The sequence below is a fragment of the Pseudonaja textilis genome, chromosome 2 (genome assembly GCF_049901715.1).
Source record: "Pseudonaja textilis isolate UNSWEBS1 chromosome 2, rPseTex1.2, whole genome shotgun sequence".
In the NCBI taxonomy this organism is placed as follows: Eukaryota; Metazoa; Chordata; class Lepidosauria; order Squamata; family Elapidae; genus Pseudonaja; species Pseudonaja textilis.
This window is the reverse complement of record NC_141991.1, coordinates 136,580,789-136,602,959: the sequence shown is the minus strand read 5'-3', so window position 1 is coordinate 136,602,959 and position 22,171 is coordinate 136,580,789. Positions and strand designations below refer to the sequence as shown.

The following is a 22,171-nucleotide window of genomic DNA, read 5'->3' as shown; positions in this document are numbered from 1 at the left end:
TACCAAAATACCAAGTAATGGAAGAAAAGGTAGCAGTAATGTGTGTCCCTTCCTTGTCAGTCATCATATTTTCTGAAGTCCTTGAAAAAGAGCACCTGTTTGCTTCTTTTTGTGCAGTTCAACTTTTTTTCTCCAACTAATAAAAGCACTAGAGAGGAAATATAAATCAATCTCAACATAGTATAGTATTCCCCAGATTTTTTAGTTTTAAACTCCAATAAGCTGTTTACTTTGAGATATTGTTAACTGGAGTAATGGGAATTAAAGTCCAAGCAAAATATGGAGACAACATGCCTATCCTACTATAAAGTATATTACATTGTAGATAAGAATTTTTGAGTTTGTAATGCAACTTGGCACAAACTTGGTATTTATACCATGTTCAAGGTAAATAACTTGATCTTTGTTTTAGTAGGTCAGCATGTTGTTAACCATGTCTCCCTGTAGACAAAAGGCATTTTACCACCCCAAAAATCTCCTGTGACATATTTCATTGAAAGATATTTAAAAATGGGAAGACTTTTTTTTTTAGGGAAATTGGCTAGCTCTGCTCTCATTGAGGAATCTGTGATATGTTTCTGAATATCAGGGATTCTCAGGGATTCCTCAGAACCATGGTTGCTATAAATAAGATATATGCAGATGTACTCCCTTTCTCCCACTTACCAAGTCAGAGCCCATCACCCCTACTTTCTGTCAGGGCAGGAGTTCTGTCTTAATTCCTCCTTCATTTACTCCTTCCATCTTTCAAAGAAGAAACAAACTAGGGTCCCTCTGGCCTCTTCTTCTGATTTTGCAGGGCTATATGGTGACCATGAATACCCGTGGCATCCCTGAGGGTATGAAGGGCAAGGATAAGATAATCTTTGGGAACATCCACCAGATCTATGACTGGCATAAAGAGTGAGTGAACAAACAAGCAGTCATTTCTGGGTTGAGCATGGCATGTGGTATTAATGGAACTTTCTATTGAACCTGTGGGTCTAGGTAGAACTTTCCAATAATCAGGCCAAATGGCTGTAATGGGAACTGTAGTCCAGTGGTCATATCTGGGTGACATCTGGTGTAACTTTGGATTATTACAAGGGTTAATAGTGACTCAGTGATTACCTATCTAGGTGAATGTGGCCAATATGAAATTATGAAGATAAGGGGCAAGAACTTTGATGGGCCGCTATCTTATGGTTGAATGGATTACTGATCCTCTTTCCTTTGTTTCCCAAAAGAATCCAGTCCTAAGAAGGACTTTTATTTCTTAGCCTCCATTGAAAAGCACTTTGGTTTGAATCTGACATATAAAAGATGGGGAGGGAGGAATGGGAAGGATGGGACAAAGGCACCAATCTCATGGATACCATATCTGCTCCCTCTCCCCCACCCAACTACAGTTATTTACTCAAGCAGCTGGAGAAATGTCTGGAGGATCCTGATCTTCTGGCTGAGCTGTTCATAAAGCACGTGAGTCCCTACATTTGGAGGGTAGAAAAGCTATCCAAAAAGAAGCAGAATGGTTAAATGGCATTTCTGAATCGAGGGACATATATTTCTAGTTTCCAAAGGTTGAGATAAAAGAATTACCCTTTTTATTTGCATTAAAACATTTTCAGAATGGCCATGGTCAGATGCAGAATGCTGACCTAGATAGAGCTTTTGTTTGATTGAATCATCTAATTCCTCTGGAAAGCATGTCCAGTAGCTTCTTAACTCGGGGATTATGCAAGTTTAAGTATAAAAGAGGAAATCTGTTACCCATCTTAAGAAAGCTAGATGCTCTAATGATGATGATATTGATCCCTTTTTCTTATCAAGCATTTGTTAGCTGACCTGTGCCATATTTAATAGAAGAGATTTTTCATTGTCTAGGAATATTGGTAATCATTGTCCCACAACTGGTGATATTAGCCTGATAACAGTGCAAATGAAATGAGGTATAGAGTTGTAAAGTGGAATGTTATTTACATGTGGCACAGACTTCCCCACTTTGTTGCATTTTAAATCTCATAATCCTCAAGCACCATGACCTTTGACCATTCAGTTGGTGATTATGGGAGTCATCAATTGTATGATGGTTGGAGAAAGAAACATTCTTCTAATAGAATGAAGGTGGAATTGACTATATCATGTCAAAGGCTACATCTGCCCTAGTCAAGTTCATGCTGCAGAACAACATTTAATAAAACAATTTCAGTATACAGTAATGAAGAACTCTGAACACTATTTATAAATTCAAAAAGCATCTTTGAAAACTAGGAGCTTTGCTGCCTGAGATCAGATAGCTTTGTACTTTTTTTTTAAACAGGGCTACATTCTAAATAATATCAAACTCCAAAGAGAGGAGAGTTGCCATGAATCATTCACACCCTGTCTGAATCTTGTTTTTCACAAAATTATTTTGTTATTGCCCCAATGAATTACCATGATTAACCCATAGTTCTCCTTTGTAAAAGGAAACTTCGCTAAAATGAGATATTTTTTCCTAGCCTACTATTTAACTGTAGTAATTCAACAAAATAAACTGCTATAATTCAACAAAATTGACCGTAATCATTCAGCAAAACAAGGTCTGGTCCCAAATAAATGTGAAGTATATACATATATATTTATATAAACAATCAGAAAAAAATATTACATTTATTTCTTCGTAAGTATGCATATTCAGTGGTTACAACTACAAGCTGTGAACTACAAGTTATGAAAATTATACATGCCTTGCTTATGATCTGCTAGGGGAAGCTAATTCTGAGTTTCCCCAAGCATTATTGGAAGCATTATAGAAACAAATGCTGGCTTAAGCATAGATAACGATGAAACAATAAAAAAAAATGCCCCAAAGGCAAAGACAGCATGTGCTATAAAGTAAGATTTTCATCAGAACTTGTAACCTGTATAAATTGCTCAGGAGGTTTGGACCTGGCTCTTTAACATACACGTTGTTAAAATTTTATCCAAAGTGTTCCACTGAACTGTTTCCCTGTTGTATTCTAGGAGCGCCGATTGCACATGTATGTTGTTTACTGTCAGAACAAACCCAAATCTGAGCATATTGTTTCTGAGTTTATTGACACTTACTTTGAGGTAAGGGGCTATGTGCCTTGACTGCTGCTTTGTTCTTTCTTCCTGCCCTCAGCCTCTACCACATAACTTGCTTGTGTCTGACTCATCTCCTGCCGGCATAAGGGACCTTTGATTTTGTGCTGTTGTGTGCCCCTTTCTCAGCCAACGCAGATGAACTCCAGGGTACCTGGCAACCTCTTTTGGTCCTGTCACCTAGCAGCTCCCATCTTGAGGAGAAACATTTGTATGGAGCCATTGCCACCCAACACATCTGCCTCTTCTTGCACACTACCACACATTCATCTTAATATGGGTAGGCAATGATTTGCGAAACCCATGGGAATTAACTCCTGGCATCTGTTAGCCGTAATTGAGGTGAGAACTCCTGGTTGAGGGAGACTTTAAAGCCATGTACCATCAGAGGTTGCCTGTATTAACTATTTAAATTGGCATGAGGAGTAGATGAGCAGCTGTTGACTGGCCCCAGGCTGTCTTTTCTCTCAGAAATACCTGTCCTTGAGCTAAGGGGTGGGAAAGAAAGGTCTTTTGAAAGACTGAATTTTGAATTTTCTATCCCTAGGGTCCTTCTGCTCAGAGATAAAGAATAGTAGACTACAAATGTTTTTCTATGCTAAGCTCCATTCTAAATATGTAAGCGTGTAAAGCTGCTTTTAAATGTTAATTTTTGGTTTTTTTGGTCCCATCTTGCTTTCGCAAGTCTCTAATACTTGTCTTTCACTTGCAGGTGTCCTTTTAAAGCATGTCACATTTTGTGTGGTATCTGTATAGCATGCACAGTCAATCTCCCACACATTTTTTTTACAGACTTGGCTGAACATCGTTTTCTCTTTTCCAGGAACTGAAGCAGGAATTGGGGCATCGCCTGCAGCTCAATGATTTACTTATCAAGCCCGTACAGCGGATCATGAAATACCAACTGCTGCTCAAGGTGCTGAAGCAGAAAGTGGATTGTTGATCTCCAAAGCTAAGGGCAAAAAAAGACTGATCTCCAAAGATCTCCAAAGCCGAAGGCAAATCCAGCAAGGAAGAATCTATACACGTATTTCCTGCTGATCTTTCAAGAGCAAGCTTCCCTACTAGCCTGTTATTCTCCAGATGGCTGAAACTTCAATGGCCTTAACTCCCTATTAATAACACGAATGCCCATCTGGAGAGTAGCAGGTTGGAGGTGGCTGCTGTAGAATCCAGAGGGGAACAATTGGTGAAAAGGAGCTCCTAACAACATCTGGGTTTTCTCTAGGGCAGTCGGCCAGTGAAATGTCCCAAAAGGAGTGGCCACTCCATCTGGTAGAGTTCCCTCACCCCCTACTGGACATTATTTCTATCTAATTCCCACAGAGTGAAAACAGTGATTCAGACTGAGGCACAATTCCACCCTGCAGCCTAAGCCATTTGTTTCTTAATGTCAGCTTCAGAAATTTTACTCTGGACAAGGGCCAAGTTCCAATTAGCCTTTTAAAATATTTTTTTAATCCCACCTTTATTGTTTTTTTAATAAGTCACTCAAGGCAGCCATCATACCTAATATTCCTTCCTCCTCCTATTTTCCCCACAACAACAACCTTATAGGTGGGTTGGGCTGACAGGCAGTGATTGGCCCAAAGTCACCCTATCAGATTTCACGCTTCAAGGTTGGGTTCCTTCTGTGAGGAAGATGGGTGGTTTAAAAATGTAATGAGTAAATAAGCTCAAGTCTCCTTCGTTGATTGGCTCCTGTGGGCACTGTCTGTGCCTGCCTTCTTCTTTTAGAGACCTATCGATTCTTAATCTATAATTATAATATATAATAATATATAATATATAAGTCCTTATGCCTTGCCTTTGCATCTCCAGATGTTTGCAGGCATGGATACCTTTCCCTTTCCCTTCTCACGTTGCTTCCTTTGACACAAACGCAGATCCTTTCTGGGAGTTTTTCACCCCCTTTATACTTTTGTGGTTCCAATGACACAATTGTATCAAAGCAATAGGGACCATTTTTTCTGTAGGACCATGGAAAGGGGAGCAAGGAAGAACTGTTCATTTATCTTCACAGAAATAAAATAGCAATGTTCCTACATTGCAGTGTAAAGACGGTCAAATTAAATGAAAGGCCGGGAAGGGAAAACCCAGATGCAGGAATACTAAGGAAATGAGTCGGAAAGAAAGGAGAGTCTGGACAGAAAGAGCAAATCATTAAAGTATCCTCTCCTGAACCCTAAAAGCTTGTATTCCATTCAATCTTTACCTTCACCAAGAGATGTAAAGATGGAATGAAGCACACGCTTACAGGGATGAGGATGTTTCAGTGATTGTTAGATCAGTTGCAGGATTATTTTTAAAATTAACAACCTGCAACTGCTGTCCAATAAACAACACAATATCCCAGCTGCAAAGGACAGGATGACCCATTAGAGGAGAGGCAGTGTGTGGCAGGCACCAGAGCCAGTCAGAATTGCTCTTGGAACAAAATGAAGCATGGAGACCATCCTCTCTGAAGAACCCAGGATGGCTTGAGTTGAAAACAGTAGTTTTGAATTGAAGATGGGAAAAATGAGAGGGTGGGGCGCATTTGGAATGGAATGAGAGAGGAGAACAGTCATCCATTCCTGCATTTAGAAAGCAATGAGTTTGCCTGCACTAGTAATGAGCCAAACAGAAAGTATGCTTCTACCCAGTTCAGACATTAATGGCAACAAATTTGAATTTGTCATCCTGTCTACATTTTTGACATCAACTGTTTCTTGACCTTTTCTACCATTTTTAATCCTCCTCCTCCTCCATTTTGAGTCTTGCACTTGTGGTGTCCTCACCAGTAGTTGATACTGTTGTAGTGTGTCTATGATGTTGCCTCTCCATCTTCTTCTGGGTCTACCTCATATTCTTTGGCTTTCTCCTCTTTTTGTATATGCCATATTTCCAATTCCCCGAATGCTAAGACCAGGGGTCCCCAAACATGGCAACTTTAAGACTTGTGGACTTCAACTCCCAGAATTTTCCAGGCAGCATAGTCCACAAGTCTTAAAGTTGTCAAGTTTGGAGACTTCTGACTAAGACCTTTAAAGGATAGCACTGCTGGTTTTAGTTTCCTTTGGATAAAGAGAGCCCTGGAGGTTTTTTGTTTTTGAAATGGTGTGTTATTTACAAAAATACAGGCAACACAACTTGGAAGGCAGATAAGCAGATATCCATCTGAGCCAGGTTCCCATAGAGGAATTATTACAACATTATTGCCCTCCCTCCTGCTCTGTTCCAACTAAAAACTGCTTTGGGGCCATTTTTCTGTTAGGTACTGCTGTCAACCCTGTACCTACCCCACTGAGTTGTCCTAGAAGCATTAACATTCTTTTTTTTTTCTATTTAGGAGAAAAGTCACTCACAGATTTCCCCAAGAGCTCAGTTAAACTGGAAGCCAGCACATAATTTTGTTGAAGCAAGATTGCTTCTGTTGCCTCTGGTGCTATAATAAACAAATATAGAAAGGGTAGGGATACAACTCCTCCAAACAAAATTATGCAAATTAGAATGTAGATGTGATTGGATATAACAGTGCACGTATTTGTTTGGATGTAGCAACATTAGTAGATCAGTTGTGGGCTAGATTCTATGAGGAAATGAGAGCAATACTATAAAGACAACATATTTGAGAAAAGAGATAGTGTTTCATTCATATAAGTTTTCTTCTAATGGTTTTACTTCCCTGAGCCTTTTTCATCTTTTAGAATCTTCTATCTATCGATATCATTCAAGTTTTTCAGCATTTTATGGCAAAGCTAATAGATTTTAGTGTTTCTCAGGTCCCTGGGAACATAATTTAGGGAGGGGGATATTTTGAAAGAATTATATTTTCTCTTACACTAATCCAATAGTGGGTTTAATTATACAGAAGCTTGCAATTTTTAAAAAAATGTTCACTTTTAGAATTTTAATTTTAAGTTTCTTCAAGTTTAATATGACAATGTGTTTTGTCAAGATATTCACAATGTGATGAGTATGATTATGATTTGAAAAATTGGCATTCAGTTGTAAAAAAGAAATCTTCAATATTATTGCTCCAAATAGCGTTAACTCTGCACAGTTCGTGAATGTGTACAAATGTTCATGAGCTGATTTAAAAGTTAGGAAATTGATCCAGTTATAGATTCCTGCCTAATGGGAATGTTGGCCTTTATGCAAACAAAATACACAGCAGTGAGATTTTTGTAATGGCTCCGATGCTGCCAACTGTCTTTTGATGGTATACAATTTAGTTCTAAGTCATGACTTGTCTCTTCTCCAAAGAGGTTGGAATTTATGTCACTCTTGCCACATCTGGTAGCCTTTAGACTGTAGCTTTCATCAGTGGTCATGCTGTGAGAGGATTGTGGGTTCAGTAGATCCTGAGTGCAAAACAGTCAGAGTTATACTCTCAACATATTTGAAGGAGACACCAAATAGGTATAAGCTGATGTAGGTAAGTCATAGAACAATGATAACTTGGTAATAGTAACAAGGGTAACTATAGAACAATGGTAACAGTAGATGACACTGAATTTAGTCACTCATCATAAACTAGCTCATGTTGCTCTCTTTCTCTCTCTTATAAAAACAGTTATTCTTTCCTTTTCTTCTTTCTTTCTCTTGCTGACTCCAGGATTTCCTGAAGTATTATAGCAAAGCTGGGAAGAACACGGAACAGCTGGAGGTAGGAGCTGAAACCAATGGGGAGCTATCATAGAGCCACTGTTCCTATGTAATGATCTTGATATTACACTATTGCTTTTGAATGAAGAATTGCAGTCATATGGGTCGGTTGGAATACCACCCAGCATTTACAAGATTGACAGTTGTGGGAAAATTGGCAGATGGGCAATCCACATCCCATGTCAGTTATTGTACATTTGATACACTGTATCTTCAGATCTCAGGCCGGTGAAGTCTTCTGTATGACTACCAAATCTTACTTTGTGATTCCGCCTCCCCTCAGTTTACCCTCGCCTTTGTAGTTTAAGATGAAGAATAAAAGGTTAACAGCTTTAGTATACTTCACTTATGAGCCCTGAAATTGATATATCCAGTGGCAATTGGGCTTGGAGAATCCAGTACATATTTTTCTAGCTTCATTCTCCACATTTGATTTTCAGAAAGCTGTAGACGTTATGTGCTTTGTTCCCAAACGTTGCAATGACATGATGAATGTGGGACGTCTTCAAGGCTTTGAGGTAAATTCTGAGGATCAATGTCTGGTTGGAGATTCTTAGCTCTGATTTTTTCTGATTAGCTGGCTCAGTATGGTAGACAGCATTGAAACTATTCTCTTTTTACACCCTCCCTGACCTCTATCATCACTTCAGTCTTACAGTGATAGGAAGGTTGTACAATCTTCAATGAAGGGTCTTAATTGTTTATTTCTGAAGGATCTCAACTTCAATTTAGATTGACTTGGGAATGTGAGCTTTAAATATGAGATATTACTGGGAGGTGGGAGAGTGGGAGGTGAGGGCAAGATTTAGAGACATTTTGGCCAAAGAAGATTTAAGATAGATGTTTTGAAATGTCTGATGATGCAGTTGTTGAAACTACCACATTAACTATAGTGGCATATGTGAATGAACAAGGAGAGATTTAACCTGGAAATAAGGAGAAACTTTCTGACAGTGAGAACAATCAACCAATGGAACAGCTTGCCCTCGGAAGTTGTGGGAGCGCCATCAGTTGAGACTTTCAAGAAGAGATTGGACTGCCATTTGTCAGAAATGGTGTAGGGTCTCCCGCTTGGGCAGGGGGTTGGACTAGATGACCTACAGGGCCCCTTCCAACTCTGATTATCTGTTATTTGTTATCTGAATGCTCTCCCAAGCTACATTTTAGAAAATTACTGACAGGGAAAGCTACCATTTTGATGGGAAAGAACCTTCGACATAGAGCAGCATTATAAGGGTGTGCTAGATCCTACTAACACTAAGTTCTCATAGTAAGGTAATTTTATGCCGTTTAGACAATTGGATAAATTGCAGCTTACTTTTTTTTTTCTGTAGGGGAAGCTGACTTCACAAGGGAAGCTGCTGCAGCAGAACACTTTTTGGGTGATAGAGCAGGCAGGCGGGATCCTGGCCCGGGCTCGTGAGCGTCGCATCTTTCTCTTTGAGCAAATTGTCATCCTAAGTGAGACCTTGGAGCGAAGGCGTGGTCCCTATGCTGCCCCAACATATGCCTTTAAGAGCAGCATCAAGGTATTCCAGAGTTAACAGTGGGGAATTGAGATACATATAAGCATCTGGCACTTACTCATAAGGGAATTTACAATGGAAATGTTTCATATCCAAAGCTGGATGCCCCATCTTTCTGCAGGGGCCTTGTGCATTTGTATACCATAATACCACATAGTAAATTTGATATTTTCCTTGATATATGCAGATGTCTGGATTCTGGACTTATAGCTGCAATTTGAGAATATGTGGGCAACAAAAAATAAAGAACCTAAGGAATTTTTTATGCTGCAAATCTAATGGGGAAAACATTAATATTTGTTTGATTTCCATGCCTTATGCCAATCAATGAATGTAACTTCTGTTTGCATCAGGATATAATTGTATAACCAGAAAGCCATACAATTTCTGTATGGGCAGCCAAAAACTAAAAAGATAATGAAACTGGGGTTGTAATACAGTACTTTAAACCCTTGCAATATATCACTGTATGGCACATGTTTTATGTTTTATGAATTGGAATAAGCTAAGTCTAAATCTACTCTCAAAAATAAGTAAAAGTTTGTATTTGCTTGATGGTTGAATATCTTACTCTCTATTTTATTCATGTAATTTTCTTGTTTTTTTACATTGCTTAGGAAAAGATACCATTTTCATGTAGTCTGGATTATGCTTGGGCCAATTTCACTTTATTATCTTTATTTATTTAATCAAGTGTATAATCTGTCTCAGTTGCAGTCACAACACTAGGTTGATCCACCATCAATTTCCCTTGCAGGTAAGCAGTTTGGGCCTGGAGCCTTGTGTGGACAATGATCCCTGCAAATTTGCACTGATCTCTCGTGGCGCAGAACGGGGCACCGTCCGTTATGTACTGCAGGCAGCAACACCAGAAATTGCCCAGGCCTGGGTGACTGACATCAACCTCATCTTGGAGACCCAACGTGACTTCCTTAATGGTAGGAGTAAAATCATAGCTACCTACTAACTTTGGCCATTCAAATCATCCTATCAGAAATTGCCTTTTAAACTTTGCCCAACCTTCCTGCAGGGCTTCAGTATTTCTTACATCACATTTCCATACTGCATTTTAGAAGTATGAGAAACAATCATTCATAGTTAAGAAGAACATTTGCAAATTGTAATTTGAATTAGAGGCTTTAAAATAATACGTTTTGGCTTTTATAGAATTTGATGTAGTTTGGATTAAAGGCCCGGAGACTAAAACATATGAAAAAGGGTTGCAGGATTTGGGTTTGGCTAGTCTAGAGAAAAGGATTGAGAGGGATATGATAGCAGTATTCCAGTATTTGAGAAGCTGCCACAAAGAGGAGAGGGTCAAGTTATTTTCCAAAGCACCAGAGGACAGGATAAGAAACAATGGATGGAAACTAATCAAGGAGAGAAGCAACCTGGAATTAAAGAGAAAATTCCTAACAGTGAAAACAATTAACCAGTGGAACAGCTTGCCATCAGAAGTTGTGGGTACTTCATCACTGGAGGTTTTCAAGAACAGACTGAAGAGCCTTATATTTTTGATCCAGGTATTGTTTCATCAGTGAAAGAACTGTTTAATTTCCCTCTTGTTAATTATTTTGCTTTTTGTTATTCTTGAATCTTGAATATATATATATATATATTGTAGCAACGTTTCTGCTGAAATGTTGCTACAACTTTAAAAGCACAACTGTAATGACGTGGGAAAATACCCGAACAAAGCTGAATACCATACATACACACACACACACACACACACACACACACACACACACACACACCATACACACACACACCATACACACACACACACACACAGAAGCCTGATGATGGCAGCACAACTACAGTGACGTGGGAAAATACCCGAACAAAGCTGAATGCCATACATGTAAGTACCTGCAAAAACTTGAGAAAACATATATATATATATATATATATGGATCTTTAGTTGTTCGGGTTTTTCCAGCAGTAGATTCAAAGTGTCTAGGCAACGTTTCGATGAAGTCTCATTCATCATCATCAGGTCTCTGTCTTTGGCTCTGCTTTTCAGAGTGATGTGATGATTCATCACTCTGAAAAGCAAGAGCCAAAGACAGAGACCTGATGATGATGAATGAGACTTCATCGAAACGCTGCCTAGACACTTTGAATCTTACGCGGGAAAAACCCAACAACCAAAGATCCACATACAAATACCAAAACCTCAGAAAACAAATATATATATATATATATATATATATATATATATATATATATATATATATGTATGTATGTATGTATGTATGTATATGTATATGTATGTATATGTATGTATATATATATATATGTATATATATATATATATATGTATATATATGTATATGTATATATATGTATATATATGTATATGTCTTAAGTTTTCGCGGGTACTTACATGTATGGTATTCAGCTTTGTTTGGGTATTTTCCCATGTCATTATAGTTGTGCTTTTAAAGTTGTAGCAACGTTTCGGCAGAATCTCATCTGCCATCATTAGGCTTCTGTATTGTGTTCGTCTGTGAGTCAGGCTTTCACAGCAGTTTCTGTTTTAAATTTGGTGCTAGCCTCCTGTGTTAGAATAGTTTTTTCTTCATCCTGATTGGTTGGGAGTCTTGGTCTGTGTTTATTGGTCTTGGAGTTTGCTGTGTTCTGCTTGACAATCAAGCAGTATATATATATTTGTTTTCTTATGTTTTTGCGGGTATTTATATGTATGGTATTTAGGTTTCTTCAGGTATTTTCCCACATCTTAATATTTGTGCTTTTATTATAGCGGCGTTTCTGCAGAATCTCATCTGCCATCCTCAGGCTTGTGTATTGAATTCTTTGTAATCTTGTGTGTCAGGCTTAGCAGCCGTTTTTTGTTTTTTGTTCGGGAAAAGACCCAAACACACGAAGACCTGCATACCTGTACCCGTGAAAATCTACGAAAATATATATATGCTCAATATTATATATTCTTTGCCAGAGTAATACCTAGATTGATCCTTGTAGGCAGAAAATGGACTTATTTCTCAGGGACTCCTTCTAATAGGAAAGGAACCAGGGCAACAGTTCTCAGCTTGGTGCCTGCATGCTGATTTTTTTACTCCTAGGAAGGTTTGTGTTATTCAAAGATGTGATTCCCACTTGTCAATTCGTCTATAATTTCCATTCTAATAAGATCCGGTCTTAATGAAATTGAACAAAGAAGCAACAAACATGTCTCACAAGGGGGTGCTTTGATTTGTGTAGATCAAACACAACACAAAACACATTTGAAGGAAGGGAGCTCCAGAATCCCAAGTGGAGGCCTTCTACTCATTACAAGGAATGTGAAGGCAAAACCTGCAAGTTTGCTTATGTTGCTTTTTCAATACTTCCATTTTTTTTCACTTGAAACATTTACTTTAATTTTAAAATTTGGAAGTTACCTGAATCCAAAGACAATAGGCAACTGACAACTTTTAACAGCAAGAACAATGATAAAGAAGCAAAAAATCATAGACCTACGAACAATTCATAACCAGTGACAAATCCTACAAAGACTTGATATTACGTCTATTTCAAGGCCTGTAGAAACAGCCTGCTCTTCTTCCCCAAAACAATGTATATTTTAATAAATTGTTTATAAATCTTTTTGGTCATACGATATAAACATTCCAATTGTTTATAAAAATTGGCCTTCTGTATAAATGAGAGGCAGAATATAACAGCACTTCCCTAAATATTACACTGTCATGAAAATAGTTGATGAGATCATTTAAGTATAATAAATCGCTATTATTTTGGATTGGTGATAGCAAGTGTTTAAGCTACATTTTTTTTTCCAGATTAAATTTGCCACTTCTAATCAAATGAATCTGATCTCAGTGTATGAAATCACAGTGGTATAATATAGATCCCCAAAGGAGTTTATTTATTTATTCAACTTGTATACTGTCAAATCAATTTATCTGACTAAAAAGTTTTAAGAAAAAGTGAGGTGGGAATCAAGAAAATCTGAGAAAAAATGGTTTTAAAGGATAGCACAGAAAATTAGAAACAACAGAGAAAATACTGTGCGTAGAAAAAAGAAGAAAATTGATAGCAATAGCATTTAGACTTATATAGCGCTTCACAGTGCTTTCCAGCTGTCTCTAAGCAGTTTACAGAGTCAGCATATTGCCCCCAACAATCTGGGTCCTCATTTTACCTTGGAAGGATGGAAGGCGGAGTCAACCTTGAGCCAGTGAGAATTGGACTTTGGCTGCGGACAGAGTTAGCCTTCAATGTTACATTCTAATCACTGCGCTACCATGGCTTTTTGATTTAACAAAAATTAATTCCAGATCCTGGACAATAAACAAAGCTATTTTTTTTAAAAAAATGTGAGGACAAATGGATCTTATATTATAAAATCAGCATGAGAGATATCAGACTGTTACTGACTAAAAAAGAGCAGTTAAAGAAATGAAATATTTATAAATATTTTCAGGGAACAGAAGACGCTGAGGAAATAAACGATGAAAAAAAAGAGAAAAGAATAAAAAAAATCAAATGTCATTGAGCTATATAGGCTCACCATTATGAAAAAGAAATATTGCAGGTTAAACTTCAACTGAAAGATACCATTAGGTTTCATCATGTATCCATACATCTTTCTCTCAGTTTTTAATGGAATTTAAGAAACAAAAACTTCATGATATTCACAGTGTGTTTGATTTGAGGGGAGCTGGCAGAGATATAGAACAAATTTTCTGAAGAATAAGCTGCTTTCAATGTCTTTAAACCAATTATATACAAGAGGTTTACACTTTTTTCAACAACTACTTTAAATACACAATAGTTGCAGAAGAGTTCCATAGTGGGCGGGTTATAACTGTGACTAAAAAAAGGATCATCTGAAGACTATTATTTTAGGTAATCCATACTGGCCAAAAATGGGGGGTGGAATGGTAAAATTGAAGAAGTATGCCAATATGGGCTTTTAATTATTAAATGTTATGAGATTGACAAAGAAGAGAATCATAATTTGAGGAAATGATAAACCATAGCTGCCTCCTTGCCTGTTTTATGTACCAAATTAGTGGATAGAAAAAAATATCTGTATTGACAGGCAAATTAGGAAGCTAAAACCCTTTTGTATCACCAGTAACAAGTCTCTCAGTGAATGGAGAGGAGAAGAAGAAGGGTTGCTTGAAAGAACTATAACGCTGTACAGCATCAGTTTGTACCATTTATTATAAAGTAGGAAGGGATATCATGGGTCCCAGTACAAATCCTTAACCAGGAGGCAACAGGATTAGTTTGAATAACTATATTCTTGATCATTGTATTCCTGATTCAGAACATGGGCTGAAGCTGAGGAAAACGTAGGTTGTCTAGAGGAATCAATTTTTAAAACTGAAACTGAGGAAAAAACTGTTGTTAAGAAAAGAGTAGCTGTCAACTGGATACTTGGGGTGGGGGGAGAAATACTTGTGGTTTTAGTTTCTGCAGAACATGCAGACCTAATCCAATAGCAGAGGTATTAATAAAAGCTTTGGCTGAGGCAGGAGAAGAAAAACATTATGCTCAACAATTTCTGCTGTTAAGAAAATAGAACACCATGCTGAAAAGGCAAACCAGCAAGCTATAGTTGTAATTGGAAAAAAAGATCAAAGCCATTTCTACAGAAAGGGGTAAAATGGTTTGAAAAAGGAAGAATTTGGATAATCCTTGAGTTGGAAAAAAAAAGCATTGCCTTTGCTCCAAAGGAAATTGTTTCTTTGGGTGATGTCAATTAATGACATGAAATAAAAACTGAAATTGTTGCTAAGGTAGAAAAGAAAAGAAAAGATGACAGGATTTGAAGGCAACATAGGAGAATGCAGTGGTGCGACCTTGGCTTTGAGAATAATTCTGGTTGGTAGATCATCTAACTTTTCACAAGGTATTGAAAGTGGTAGAACTCAGCATTCCTATTTGGGGAAACAGCTGACAAAGCTACAGACACTTTCCATCTTGTCAAAGAAGAGGGGAAACTGAAGAAGAAGAAAGGGGATGAGGAAACCAACACAAATCCGAATAGATTTTTGAGAATTCTGTTATTTTGGGTTCAGTGCAATGACATTTTAAACTATATTTATACCCAAAATTCACTCATAAACCCAATCTCATTGAATGTGCCAGCAACAAGAAATCTATTTTTAAAGTATCTTAAAAATCTTTCTTAAAGATTTTATTTTATTTATCAAATTTCTACATCACCCATCTCACCTAAGTGACTCTGAGCAATTTACAAAGTGATCATTCAAAAATGATGTTAAGATCAAGTTTTCCATCTTCTCCAGCAGCCACCTCAGTACTTCAGTCATGGGAGGAATCAGTAGATGATGTTAGACCTCAGGTAAGGCTAATCTGTGATGGCTAATTCAGACAGGCAAATCATCACGTAATCCTTTTACTCAATGAAATTACCTCTTGGTTCAGAAATGGTTTCTTGTTATTCTCAGTGAATATCATACAATTCCTTTTTTGGCATGTGCATTATTTTTGTTAACCAGGTTGACCCCATAGTTCAAAGTTTCTTCCTATTGTTTTTTTCCCCTCCCAGCACTGCAGTCACCCATAGAGTACCAGCGTCGGGAGAGCAAAACCCACAGTCTAGGACGAACGGGGGCTCTGCACCACTCACTGACAGGTGGCTCAACCCGGCCCTCTTCCTCGACCTCCATGGACCAGAACAAGGGATCCAGCCTCCAGGCCCACAATGCCTCTCTGCCTTCCCTTTATCTTCCTGGTCCTGCCCCACCTGAGCCCCTCCCCTCTGTCGAGGTAAGGCAAGAAAAGCATCAGTCAGGCTCCCACCTCAGATAGTATAGCAATTCGGTGCGTGTGGCTGACACAGATTTTCTACTTTGGAGAAGAAAGCTTAACATCCAATGCAGTCATTTGATTTAATTAAACAGTAGCTCTGAGCCTACTTAGAATGTGAATGCCTGAAATAACCATTACTGTATATAAAAACAGCAATTCATGATTAAGATAATTCTATCCTGTCTGTTGCTTGAAATATGTTGTGAACCAGTTGCCGTAAAGACAAAACAATTTCTTGCTCCATTCCTAATCAATGCCGCTTTGTAAAATTTCCATTATTGATGTGGAAAAAAAGAGGTGGGAGAGAGAGAAGGTTATTGGCCATCTTTTAATAGAGCAGCTCAACAAATAATGAGCAATTTGGGCCATTTACTTAATATGTTGCTCTTTCCTAACTAAACTATCCTGGAAATAATTATACTGAAAGCTACCATGTAAATATTGAAAATAAATGCTAATATATTTATCTACCATACATCATTTTATTTGAACAACTTATTAGTACAGTCAAAGGACCCTGAGCCCATGCCAAGTGTATGTACAGCATATATGTTATTCTGTCTAAGGATCATAACTGCTCAAATGTTGAAAGTTGGAGAAGATGGAGTCATGGTCAAATGAAAAGGAAATTGGGTGGAGGAAGACCTAGAATAGGACTTCTTAACTCTGCTCCAGCTCATCTGGGAGGAGATGATTTCTTTCTTTTGATAAGGAGAGGCTATTCAGATGAACAGAATGGGTTTCCATGGTCTCCCAAGATGGTCAGTTGAGAAATAGGAAAAATTGATGAATGAATGAATGAATGAAATCCATGCCCCAAGCAACCCAATTTTTTTGGGCTTGGTCCATCCTTGAGGCAGAGATATCAGAAAAACTAGAACAGGGCAGGTAGGAAGGGAATATATTGTCTGCTATTGCTACTAAACAATTATTATTATTTAGTATCACCCACTGAATGTACAAGAAAAAAAATATTTGCGAGAATATATATCAAAGTGTTGATTTACCCAGCAGACTGTTAGGCAAGAAAGATTGAGAAAAGGTAATTTTAGAGGATATTAATCAATGTAGAAAAACCAGATGCATTTATTATGAGGCCATTAAGACAATGATTATTATGTGTTTACTGATCATTGATCATTTGGCTGCTGTTAGTGGAATATCTTTTTCAACATCTATTTGATTCTTCTATTTATTTATTTATTAAATTTGCATGCTTATATTAAATTTATGTAGCTATGTATATAGGCACATTAGAAGGGAGAGACTTGCAAGCTTTTTTTTAATCTGGGAGATGAGTTGATTCCATTAGATTAAAGGAATCCACTCTTCTCATTTTGAGAGAGATCGAAATATGTGCTAAATTAGTGATGACTTCAGTGAAGCTATGAATGGTACAACATGTCTTCAGCATTGAAACCATCATGTCCTTTTAAGGATAATTTCTTACATCCAGTCAATGCTAAATGGTGCACTCATCCCCAAAATGCTCAGCTTCTGGTTTGCTTCTCTGTACTATGGTTCTCTTCAAATTTTCTCTCTTCATCCCACCTTTCATTTACAGCCATCTCACAGCCAAAGCTCTCCAGGGCCTGAATCCTCTCACATACCTTCTGAGCAGCCTGACATGCAGCTCTCCAGTGTCCCTCAGCAAGAAACCCAGCAATTGGTGAGTTCTTGGTGAGTTCAGAATAATCACAATGATCAGATTATTCTGGTTCTGTTAACTTTCTCTCCAAAATTAGTTGTTTCCTTTCCCTTTTTGCTGGAGATTTCTACTTGCATGCATGCACATACACATACTGTACATACTCACTGGTCCTTGGCCTTTGGCATGTTACCAGGGTTTTGTTTTGGGAGAGGGTAATTGTAAAGAACCTTTCCCCTCCCCTTTTGCGATCTTGGTAAGCACAATCACTGCAGACGGCAACGATAAACAATTGAATCAAAGCTTAAATGCAGTTTCTCAGTTTCAGCATGTTGTTGATCAGTACAATTTTGGCAACCAATATAAGCAAAAGGGTTATATAATCAGGTAACTGCCAAAACTGTTTTAAGTCTAGGAAGAGCTCCCAATGTGAAAAAGATAAAGGGAGAAATAGCAGGCAAACAGGAGCAAATAAAGTAATTAGCTATAGAATAGAAAAAACATTGCATGTTATGTGCACTCACTCACACACACGTGCACACATACACACCCTTTGCTCACTTTGCCCAGTTTACACACAGAGATCCTCTTTATCTTCTATTTTATAACCTGGTTTTTATCAATCTTGTCATGGAATAGGTGTTACCAGATTCTGATTCTTTTGTCCAGAATGGATGACTGTGTATGAAATGAGACAGCTGTGTCTAAGAAATTTTTATATACAAAATAGACAAACTATAGACAAACTATGTCTATAGACAAACATAGTCGTAGACAAACTATAATGTATAATGCCTTCCCATATTTTTACACACACACCCAACTAAAGAAAATTACAGGTAAATGAGAGGAAAGAAACTGCATGAAATCCTCCTGTGGTTTTAATGACCAGAAGTTGAGGATATATTCTATAGAAGTAGCTTCTCTATCTGCCAATACACAATGTGTATTGTAGAAAGTGCACCTGTGTACAAATAATTAATTTGTCTGTACTCCCCATGCCAGGAAAGCAGAGAAGAAAAAAGTTGGAAGAAAGGGAGACAGAGTGTCAGAGTCTTTAATCAAGTCCTTGCCATTCTATTACGACGTGATAATGAAAAATGTTATTTATCATAATCTGACTTCATAGAAAATAGAAATGCAATTAGACAAATGAACCAAATTCTGTTGATGGAAGTGTGCAGCTGAACTTTATCAGGTGGGAGACTCATGAGTGGACAGATTCATAAGAAATAACATTCCTAGTAAATGAGATAGATTAATAGCTATAGCACTTAGAATTATATACCACTTAATACCTGAATATCTTGTCCTCTGTTAGTTTTTAGTGTTATTTTGATCAGGAAAATTATGGTTGGTTTGATATTTTAAAAATAGAGTTAGCAGACCAGTCTCCTGATGGTTTACAGCAGAAGCAATTCTTACATATTTAGTTGTCTTGAAAATTATTGTTGTTTAGAAGGGGGGCGGAGAACAGCAGAGAAAAGAAATGGCCCAGGTACTGTCTGTTGCTTTTACATATCTCATCTTTTAATCCCTTTAGGTTTATCATTATTCATAGAAAATGATTCCATAAAAATAGCCATTTCCCCAATCAGAAATGGCGAATGCTATTTCAGTTCTGCAGGAAGTGCAAGATTCTGGGTTTGTCTGCATTCTCACACATAACCACAAACCAGAGAGCATTCATGTTTCATCAGAATGCAACTTTTTGTGGACAAACGAAGGGCCCTTCCTGGTGGTCATAAGATAATGAGCTTAATGAACTCTATCATGCTGATCAGTCTAATTTCATATATACAATCCATTTGAATGCATGAAAGTACAACATCATGCTAGGGTGGACTATATAATGTGCCAAAGATCAGAAGAAAGTCAAAGTATAACTGATGGATAAACGCACTGAGTGAGGACAAGAGCTTCCATTATCAAGAGCTGCTCAAGAACAACTAGATAAATCTCAGTTTTATTTTGTAAATGGAAGAATACAGGTAGTCCTTGATGTACAACTACAACTAAGCTCAATATTTCTAAGGGAGACAATTGTTTAGGGAGTTTTGCCCCATTTTACCTTTCTTTTGCCAGCATGGTTAAGTGAATCCCTGCAGTTATTAAGATAGTAACATGGTTGTAAAGAGAATCTGGCTTCTCCATTGACTTTGCTTATCAGAAGTCGCAAACAGTGATCACGTGTCCTCAGGACACTGCAACTGTCATAAATATGAGCCCAGTTGTCAAGCATCTGAATTTTGATCATGTGACTATGGGGATGCTACAATGGTTGTAAGTGTGAAAAACAGCATAAGTCACTTTTTTCAATACCGTTCTAACTTCGAACAGTGACTAAATGAATGTTTGTTAGTCAATGATGTGTTTTGACTAACAAATGTTATTAAAAAGTGTAAGCTTTTGTGACCTGTGGCTCATTTCATCAGGTCCATAGAATAGCCAGACTGATGTAGGATTAAATTGTAGTGATTTGGGGGTAAGAGGAGAGGGAGAAAAGGGAGTAAGATGGGTTGATTATGCAAATGTAGGTAACATAAGAAGCAGCTTATAAGTAGCTTATCACTTGGGCTTCTGATACCCACCATTTCTCTCTGTTATATATATGTAAAGTGAAATGGAATCCCTACATATTATTATTTACATATATTTTGCACATTTTTTGTCAGGGAAGTGATACCCAGTTATTTCTTTATTTCACTCCTTTTTGTTGAGGAACTGGCGGTAGTACAGTGGTGGGATTCTACACGTTCGCACCTATTCGCAAGAACTGGTTATTAGCATTTTAAGCAGTTCGGAGAACTGGTTGTTAGAAGAAATTACTGGCCTAATCCTGTAAAGAAGGCAGGAAGGAAATATTCTGGTGTTGCTTACAGAAACTGCCTCTCGGTTAACCCTTATTACATTCTTGGCAGGACTTCCTATCTCTGGAACTTCTCTGAAGTTTTTTTCCCCTCCTTTGCTGGTACTTTGCTTGTGTGGAGTGACCATTCAAAGTTACAATGGCACTGAAAAAAGTGACTTATGACCATTTTTCACACTTACGACTGTTGCAGCATCCCCACAGTCATGAGAGGCCAGGCGAGGAGATGCGTGCCTCGATGTGAGTGATATTGAGTTGGCCATGCCCAGCCAATAACATGACCACCAAGCTACCTCCACCCAGTCATATGACCACCAAGTCATGCCCACCAACTAAGCCACACCCACAGAACTGGTTGTTAAAAAAAATTTGAATCGCACCCCTGAGGTAGTATAAATGTTTGTTGCTATCTAGTCCAGGGGTCACCAACCTTTTGGACCTCAGGGACCACCAAACTCATAATTTTAAATCCCAGGGACCACTAACTGGTTCTGTGGGTGTGGCCTAATTTGTGGGTGTGGCTTGGTGGTCATGTGACTGGCTGGGCATGGCTTGTATGTAAATATTATAAATATTTATATAAATATTGAATTTTTCATAAAAAAGAGCAACTTTTACCCAAAGTCAGGCAAAGCAGGCAGGCAGATTGAGTTGCACACAGAATCACAGATTCATTCAGAGATCTATCTATCTGCCATCGGCTAGCTCAGTTGGTCACATAAAATTGGCTTGCAAGCAAACTCACAAAATTAACTCACAACACACCATGTATGTAAATATTGAATTTTTTTATTTTAAAAAAGAGCAACTTTTACCCCAAAACAGGCAAAGCAGGCAGGCAGATTGAGTTGCTCACAGAATCATTCAGTCATCTATCTATCTACAATCAGCTACCTGAGTCTGTCACATAAAATTTGCTTGCTGTGACTCTGCACTGAATAATAGAACTTTCAATCCTAAGGGAGGTTCGGCTGTGCTTAAAAGCAGAGCCGAAGATCTAAAGACTAGCTAGAAAGTAAGAAATCCAACCATTTCCTGCTTCCTAGCTAATCTAAATATCCCGAACAGTTGATGGTCAGAAAAAGGAAAAATAGCAATTTAGCAGGCAAGTTTGCCAGGTAAGGAGTGAGTGGGCGGGGAGGGTTCCTGTGGGCCATGTGGGCGGCGCAGGCTTATGTTTCTGTGCAGCCTGGATTAATTGCTTTGGGGGGGTGCTCAGGGGGAGAGATTTCTCTGCTGCCTACCAAAATTTTCTCGCGGCCCACTGGTTGGTGACCGCTGATCTAGTCATTATTATTCATGCAACAATCCTATGAGTGGTGTTAAGGAAAAATACTTTCACCTAAGGCCTAAGAGACTACATGGCTAAGAGAGGATTTCTCTTCTCTGAGTTTGATGTTCTTGATCACTATATCATCTTTTGGGTTTACAGAGGATTTATTGTGTGTTTAAGAGATTCAAGAGACTTAGGTTCCACTTGCAGTGATGCCTACAATTGCCTACAATTGTCCCCTTGTCTTTTGGACAATTGGTGTAGTAAATATTGAAGACACTGCTGCTGATACATTTCTTACTCTG

General features: G+C 38.0%; 1 protein-coding gene across 8 annotated transcripts in view; it reads left to right on the top strand.

Moving 5' to 3' along the window:
- The window catches only part of ARHGEF25 (Rho guanine nucleotide exchange factor 25), an 82,295-nt gene that overhangs the window by 58,933 nt on the left and 1,191 nt on the right, over positions 1 to 22,171 (top strand). For 5 of the 8 annotated variants that reach the window (XM_087925438.1, XM_087925437.1, XM_026713795.2 and 2 more), the window contains 10 exons: positions 800 to 903; positions 1,389 to 1,458; positions 2,986 to 3,075; positions 3,911 to 4,003; positions 7,688 to 7,738; positions 8,178 to 8,255; positions 9,072 to 9,266; positions 10,021 to 10,201; positions 15,814 to 16,034; positions 17,641 to 17,745. In XM_087925438.1, the coding sequence (XP_087781564.1) occupies positions 800 to 903; positions 1,389 to 1,458; positions 2,986 to 3,075; positions 3,911 to 4,003; positions 7,688 to 7,738; positions 8,178 to 8,255; positions 9,072 to 9,266; positions 10,021 to 10,201; positions 15,814 to 16,034; positions 17,641 to 17,745 (1,188 nt within the window). Of the gene's footprint in view, positions 1 to 799; positions 904 to 1,388; positions 1,459 to 2,985; positions 3,076 to 3,910; positions 4,004 to 7,687; positions 7,739 to 8,177; positions 8,256 to 9,071; positions 9,267 to 10,020; positions 10,202 to 15,813; positions 16,035 to 17,640; positions 17,757 to 22,171 lie in introns of all 8 variants that reach the window. The other 3 variants (XM_087925436.1, XM_087925435.1, XM_087925439.1) reach the window with 1 other exon arrangement.